The 7,991-nt window shown below is 33.7% G+C and overlaps 1 protein-coding gene across 4 annotated transcripts; it reads left to right on the top strand.

The window, feature by feature from the left end:
* On the top strand, positions 1–7,742 carry LOC144970117 (uncharacterized). 4 transcript variants are annotated; one of them, XM_078909359.1, is made up of 4 exons: positions 1–103; positions 2,427–2,591; positions 4,406–4,603; positions 6,063–7,742. In XM_078909359.1, exons 3-4 carry the CDS (start codon positions 4,462–4,464, stop codon positions 6,689–6,691), a joined length of 771 nt encoding a protein of 256 aa, XP_078765485.1. In that variant the 5' UTR covers positions 1–103; positions 2,427–2,591; positions 4,406–4,461; the 3' UTR covers positions 6,692–7,742. The 4 variants fall into 4 exon arrangements, with proteins under 4 accessions (XP_078765485.1, XP_078765488.1, XP_078765487.1 ...); XM_078909362.1 differs by lacking the exon at positions 2,427–2,591 and having other exon boundaries at positions 10–103; XM_078909361.1 differs by lacking the exon at positions 2,427–2,591 and having other exon boundaries at positions 22–301.
* The last annotated feature ends 249 nt before the right edge of the window (positions 7,743–7,991 follow it).

Below are 7,991 nucleotides of genomic sequence, written 5' to 3'. Positions count from 1 at the left end.
CCTAATCAATAGAGTTGTCTCGATGAAATTAGAGAAATTGAAGTTTTGTTTTCTTTATTATCTTCAGAAAAATAGCTACATTTACGTTTTGGCGACAGTTGAAGTAAGCTGAAATGTAAATTGACTCATTGTTATTTGCAATACCATTCTTTTGTTTGTTGTGTGTTAATTTTCTTTGATCAGACCGCCCAAAGACAAACCGACGCCAACTCAACTGCCCGAATCAGTGTTATTTTTCTATTTTCACCGTGTACGGTGATATCTTGGAAGGCGAGCGTCACCGTACGGTGATAATATCTTGGTAGGCTATTTTAACAAGCTATTTTGCAGCACTATAGCTGATAATGAGTGTCTTTTAATTTTAATATGAATCTTATTTCACGAGTCGAGTTGTTAATTCAATCCAACTCTAAGCGTGACGTAGTGTCAATGGTCAAGTCCAAGTCCAAGTGTACTGCTATAAACTATAAACTATTATAGACTAGCGTTAGAGTACAGATATTACTGTATGGAAACGAGTTTTTAACGCTCATCAATACCAGTACCAGGTTTGAATACCGAGTGAAATAAAAAGCCGTAATAAAAGACATGAATCTTTATCCCATATCAGCCTTCTAGAAATTGTAGTTGATTGTTTGATTGATAGACATTTTCATGTTGTCACCATTGTTGACATTCATAGCTGAAGCTGCTTTATGAAATAAAAAAAAATAAAAACTTCCGCAAAGAAATACAAATTTCGAAGTGATTATTCGACACCTGTCTGGGGATAACCAATTTCGTTATCCCCTTGAAACTCCACTCTTTTAAACAATTATCCACAGTCCAGAATATGGAATGTTTCCGAATGCACATAGAAACAAGGAAAGTTAATAAAATATCTATAAAAACATAAAATTAACCATTAAATCAGTTGTTACTACATATACACAATATGCGTCGACCTCGAAGTGGGTGTCATGGTCGAATGGTTTAGTCATCTGCCCTGGAATTTTTACCGGAATTGACGTTGTGGGTTCGAATCCTGGTTCCGCCACTTTTTTATTTTTTTTAAAATTCCGTCTTCTTTTTACAGAACGTTGCAAGGGATAAATGTCCCATCCATCCTCCCCCCACCTCTTTTTTTTTTGTGCGAGTCTATTCTTTTCTCGTTTTTGATTTTGTTTGACCTTTTGTTCCATTTCTGAGCATGAATTTCTTAAAATTGTTTTATTTTTTTAAAAATTATTGTTTGTTTTTTTCTCCTCTATCTGACCATTTGGTCGCTCTCTCAATATTTCTGTTTGTTTGCTTTTTAATTATTTATCCTTTTTAGATACTTTTTGAGATCGGAGTGGGGACGAATATGACAATTTGCTAGAAACTAGAAAGCAACTAAGAGAGAGAGAGAGAGAGAGAGAGTTAAAAAAAAAGAGGTGGGGGGAGGATGGATGGGACATTTATCCCTTGCACCGTTCTGTAAAAAGAAGACGGAATTTACAACAAAAAAAACAAACAAAAAAAAAGTGGCGGAACCAGGATTTGAACCCGCATCGTCGCTTCTGGTAAAACTTCCAGGGCAGACGACTAAACCAATCGGCCATGACACCCACTTCGAAGTCGACGCATATTGTGTATATGTAGTTACAACTGATTTAATGTTGGTTAATTTCATGTTTTTATAGATGTGTTATTAACTTTCCTTATTTCTATGTGCATTTGGAAACATTCCATATTCTGGAGTATGGATAATTGTTTAAAAGAGCGGAGTTTCAAATATCTGTCTGGGAATAACGAAATTTGGTTATCCCCAGACAGGTGTCTGGGGGTACCGAATTTTCATTTTCCCCAGACAGATGTCTGGGGATAATGACAGCCTTATCGGACCATATCACTACTATTTTTAGAAATGAAAGCAGAGAAAGAGAGAGGATAGGAGCAGGATACACAAAATGACAATGAAGAAGGGACATGCTATGAGAAGTGACATTCGTTTTCTTGTCTTGAAGATGTCAATAAGCTGGGGGAGGGGAGTGGGGGGGGGGGGGGGGAGGCCATACGGGGCCAAAAATAAACAAAATTATTGTTTTTGTACATTCGAACGGTGAGCTAAAGAGGAGGTACAAAATGTAGGAAGCATTTTGTATTGTTTATGATTAGAGAGAGAGAGAGTTATGTTTGTGTATATATATTATGTATGAGTCATGAGTTTGTGTATTTGTTTCAATTTAAATACACATTCTGCTAGTGACTTCTACCAGTTATTATATTTAAAATTGGTTTTATTTCTGTACCACTAATTATAAAAATTCATTAATATTGTCTTTTACAAACTCCTGATAACATCATATAATTTGTAATATATCAATAATTTCCATGTGACACATTTGCTTAGTTATGAATGTATTTATATATTATACTATTCTTGACTTCTTGTCTGTACTTAGTGCCTCGGGAGACAACAGAAAACTCTTATCAATATATCTGAGAAGATAGAAATCTCCCACAACGAGCCTGATTTCTATTGATATGACTTCATCACAGACATGTTGAGCGTGGTCACTGTGGTTCGGTGATGATGAAAACCTCTGGACTTTGTTTTGTGTCCATGGGTAAGGCATTTTACACATAGCTCCACTCAACTGATGTGGATTAGAATCTGTGAATGGACATGGGAGTGATTTACATTGCAAGAGTGTCAGTCAAGAAAAGACGCACTGTATGAAAAGCAAGCTTTTATCCATGTGACCTTAAGGAGAAATGCTATATAGGCTCTAAACAAACAAACAAAAAATCCTTGATGATTAAATAATGGATTTTCTTTTTGAAAACTGCAGCAAATAAAACACACCACACACACACACACACAACACATGCATACATATATGGCATATATACGCAAACACACATAACAATGCAATCAAAGTTTTGTTGAGATAAGATAAATGCTAAGATTACAATATTTTTTTTAATAAGGTGAATAAAAAAAGATTTTCAAGAAATGTGCGAAGAAAATTAGTGTCTAGACATTTATTGATTGAACACATTTGAAATGGAGTCCATGGTGAGAAAAAAAATATATCATAGCGTACAGCATATAGTCGAATAATGCGAAAAATGATCACGGTGTATGGTCGAATAATGCAAAAAATTATCGCAGCATACGGTTGAATAATGCAAAAAGTTATCGCATTGTACGGTCGAATAATAACAGCCTTTAAATTTAACCAAAAAATTAAAATTAAAAATTATGCAAACAAACAAACAAGAAAAAAGACCTAGCAGATTTTCTTCATATTAATTTGAGTCAGTGGATGATAGAATTAGCCTGAAATATATAAAAGAGGGTTTGCAAGTTACTTGTATTATATCTGTCTGTAAAAATAGTTTTATAAATTTTGAATTTGTCAGTGATTCTGTGCGTGATGATATAAATTTTACATTGTCTATTCGGAACAATGTTTATCCCCGACCCTAATTTTTTTTCTTATATAATAGATTATGTACTTTCAATTTTGATATTATTTTTTTTCATGTTATTTATTTATTTTTTTTCAGGAGGGGGGCTAATTTTGTTTGTTTTGTTTTGTTGTGTTGTGTTTTGATTTGATTTTTTTTTTCATTCTCTCTCTCTCTCTCTCTCTCTCTCTCTCTCCCTCTCTTTCTCTCTCTCTCTCTCTCTCTCTCTCTCTCTCTCTCTCTCTCTCTCTCTATCTATCTATCTATCTATTTATTTATCTATCTATCTTTCTCTATCTCTCTCTATGTGTGTTTGTTTGTCTGTACTGTACATGTAATTTGCAATAGGCTGCATTCTTGATTTGACCACTCCAACAGCAACAACATGTCTGTAAAAATTCTGGTGGTCGACTGGTACGCCGTCTTGTCTTGTAATGTAGTCAAGACATGATGACACAGTCATGGGTAACATGATCAGATAAATCTGGACCAAGTTTTACAACCTTAGCTTTAAAAAAAAACCCACATCAACCCAGCTAAAGACCGTGACAGATATATTTGATTAAGTTTCAGAGTGCAAGTAGAAAAGGATGCCTAACAGGCAACTTGTATTCTATGAAATGATAATTTGGTTACAACTGAGCTGCTAGGGGAACAAACAAAGCATTGTGGAGTTCATTGATCATGGGGAATCAGTTGACGTGTTTGATACAAATGTTCTCAGTTATTTATCATACTCTTGACCAACTGGGTCAAAATTCTAGATTTGCCTTCTAAATGCATTTGCCTTCATTTTTTTTTAAAGACCTAGAATTCAAAATTCATGATGCATGATTCATGTATTGTCATTTTTTTTCTCTTTCAACATCAATAGTAGACTTTTTCAACAAGGTCATTGCTAATGTAATTATTTGACAACTGTTTACAACCAAAGAGTCTAATTGTTTGCTGATATCTTTTCTCACAGATCTTACAAATATCATAGTATTTGGTCTGGCTTTTTGAATCCTTGAACTGCGGGTCATGCTGGAGCCCAACCTTACTGGCTTTGCCTCCTCCAATGTTGGCAATTTTGGAGACAAACTTATGGATCAAAATGCTGGAATGTTGACCAATGGAGGAAATAATGTTCCGTCTGTCCAATTCGTTGGAAATACAAACGGTGGTAAGGGAACGTTAGTGTAAGGTTTTATAATCAGTCATCATAAATTTACATTGTTGACTTTTGCATTTTCTTTCTCTCTCTCTTTCTGTTTTGTTATTAAGAAAATTTTCTGGGTTGAAAATAGTTGCAATACTACCACCATGTTTTTATTTTTGTTGCCAAACATTCTGCCATATGATTTTGATTAGAACTTCCTATCGAAGATTTTTTTGTTACAGAGTTATGCTTTTACAAAATCTTTGTTATATATGAATGTTGTGATTTTAGATCTACCACTTCTACCACTACAATCCTGTTGACTGTAACCAGGATTGAAGCTATTTAAAATACAATGGTTTTTTGTTTTAGTTTTTATAAGCCAATAAATATTAAAAGAGAAAAGAAAACATATTGATTTCACCTCTATGAATATTTTTTAAAGGAAGTAGAAGAGTGGATCTACTTCTTTCACTTCATCATTGAATCACAATTGTCAGTCTTTTATTAAAGGCTCAAAACAACTTTTTTGAGCTATTTTTAATTTTAATGGTAATTATCTCAAAAAGTTTCCAGGGTCTACTAATCTAATTGTTTTCATAGTCCTTACAAAAGATGGATTCTTAAACCAAAAACAAACCGATTGAAATTAGTGCCAAAAGAGTGATTTATACACAGATTAAAGAGTTTGTTACAACAGCCTTCACTGCAAAGTAGAAAACTTATTGTCTGAATATTGAATATGTGAAATTATGAAGGACTGACACTTTGATCATAAATCAATTGTTTGCATAGACTTAACTTGAACTTTTATAGCGCAATATCCACGAAACGTGCTCAAAGCACTTCACAACGGGTCCCTGGCCAACAGCAACACTTAACATTTAGAACGGGACATGACGTCTGTTAGGCGATATTACAATTTTTTTGGACAAAGACAACACTGTTAACGGCCAGGTACTCGTTTTACACCTGAGTACGGTGAGAGAATATGAGTAAAGAGCGTTCTCCAAGGACTCAACTATTCGCTGAGTGCAAGGCTCGAACCCAGGACCTTCCGATCCAAAAGTGAGTGTCATACCACTTGACCACATAGCCGCACATACTTCAGTATGTTAATCTGTGACTGTGCTTAATATAGTCATTTTTATATTTTTTTGTTTATATTGATTTTTGAACAATTCACTGTCACTAAATGATGACGGGTTTTGTCCAGTAGTAAAGAATAATGAGGGGAAAATAAACAAAGCAAAGATACAAAGCCTTCATATACTTGATAGGACTCGAACCAAAGTGTGACAATTTTCTGGTCAAGAAGAGAGGAGAAACCGTGGACTGCCAAGTTACAAAAGGCATTGTTGTTAAATTGTGTTTTATTATTTTGCTTTCTACTCCGAAAGTTTTTAAAACCTTTATATTTTAAGTTGTTTGTAATTTTAAGAAATGTGCTGCTGCTTGACACTTCAAATTTTTTGTGTTGCAGGAAATACCTTGGGGAACAATGAAGGATCTCTTTCGATCGCTAAATCAAGTGATCCTCAATCTCTCCGAATAGTAATTTCCACCAAAAAGCAACAGCCATCACCTGTCCTACTCCCAGCACCAGCACCACAACAACAACAGCAGCAACAACAGCAACAGGTCCAACAGCAACTGAAGGAAAAAACATTCAAATGTCAAACTTGCAATAAACTGTTTTCCCAAAGGTCATATCTTCAGCAGCACACAAGAGTGCATACAGGTGAAAAGCCATTTAAATGTACAATATGCGAGAAATTCTTCTCTCAGATGTCAAATCTAAACCAGCATGTTAGAATTCATACAGGAGAAAAGCCATACAAGTGTGTAACGTGTGATAAGACGTTTGCACAGCTGTCACACCTAAATCAGCATAGGAGAACCCATACAGGAGAACGACCATACAGATGTTTGATTTGTAATCAGGGATTCACACAAATGTCTGGCTTAAATCATCACATGAAAAGGCATAATAGTAATACAGAAGAACAGGAACACAAGTGTTTAACGTGTGGCAAGGCATTCTCTCAAAGTTCTCATCTCCAGGAACACATGGCAGTTCATTCATTACAGACACTTCAACCAATTAGCTAAAATTGCTCTCGTTTGCATAGCTAGAAATTTTTACCGATTTTGGTGTGTATACTGCATTATATTAATTTTAAAAGTCAAACAAATAGAACAACAGTGACAAAGAAACAAGTGGAGGAGGCTTGATTGAAGGAGTTTAGGGAATATATAGACTGTGTTTTAAAATAAGTATCTTGGATGGGATTTTAAAGAAATGCCTTGGTTTCAAAATCAAAATTGGGCTTTATTCTAGTATCACTTTATCGTTTACGTAAATTTTTTGGGACTATTTTGAGATTTGCCTCATTGCATGATATTGATTATATAATCTGACATATTTTTTTACCCTGGAGTAGTGAAAGATTTATCCAAAAAAAAAAAACCAAACATATGAGACAAGAAAGCATATTTTTGTAGAGAATGTAAAAGAAATGGCAAATTCCAAAAAAGGTCATTTCCGTTTTCCATTTTTAACTTCAAATTATGTATCGATCTTGTAATGGTGTTTTCATATCTACTTTAACTGAGCAAATGCTCGATCAATATCGCTGTAAGTTTTAAGAAAATGTATCAAATAAATAACTGACACTAGTTGTCAATATTTTAAAGAACATATCATTAAGAATACAAAAATTGCAAAATCCATATGAAATACCTGATAAAGAAGAAACAGAATAATAAAACTGCTAACTTCATGGTCTGTCGTTAAATATGATTTAGAATAATAAAGCAATGAGAATTTTATGCAAAGTTATGGATGATCATAAAGTATATTGATTGTGTGTGTTAATTTTGTTTTTTATTTGTTTTTGTGGTTTTTCTTATTTATTTTTGTTTGTTTTATTTTTGTGGGTTTTTAAAAATATTTATTTATTTAATTATTGTATTGTCATCCTTTTTTTTTTTTTTGGAGGGGCGGATCTCTCTCTTTTTTCATCTGTTTTATTTTTATAGTCATTGCTACAAAACTCTATGCTGTAAATGCCGCTTAAGTCAAATTGTAAATATCATTACCGTTACTACGAAATAAATCACATAATTTTACTAGAGTTTCCTAATTACTGGAAGACCACTCCTATCCTGTCATGGTCTCAAGTGAGTAAAGCGCTACTCGACTATGCATAATGATATGTAGAATGAGGCCCCAGAATTTACTAGTTACTATAAATGAAAAACAATTAAAGATTTGTTTAAGATGAAATAAAAAGAAAGATGAAATTTAATTAAAAGTGATAAATAGTGATTGTGGTAGTTACAAATAGAAATGTGAATATATTACGTAACTTATGATGATATATTAGGTTCGTAAGGTTACGTTTCCAGG

This window comes from Berghia stephanieae, chromosome 4, assembly GCF_034508935.2.
Source record: "Berghia stephanieae isolate SIO BIC M18660-M18661 chromosome 4, UCSD_Bste_1.3, whole genome shotgun sequence".
Taxonomy (NCBI): domain Eukaryota; kingdom Metazoa; phylum Mollusca; class Gastropoda; order Nudibranchia; family Aeolidiidae; genus Berghia; species Berghia stephanieae.
The sequence above is the reverse complement of the archived record's forward strand: the minus strand, read 5'-3'. Positions and strand labels throughout refer to the sequence as shown.

What these genes read in the sequence shown, in the direction of transcription:
- LOC144970117 (XM_078909359.1), top strand. Translation starts at nt 4,462, where the DNA reads ATGCTGGAGCCCAACCTTACTGGCTTTGCCTCCTCCAATGTTGGCAAT. An exon ending in CGTTGGAAATACAAACGGTG is followed by an intron (nt 4,604 to 6,062) that starts GTAAGGGAACGT and finishes TTTGTGTTGCAG; the next exon opens with GAAATACCTTGGGGAACAAT.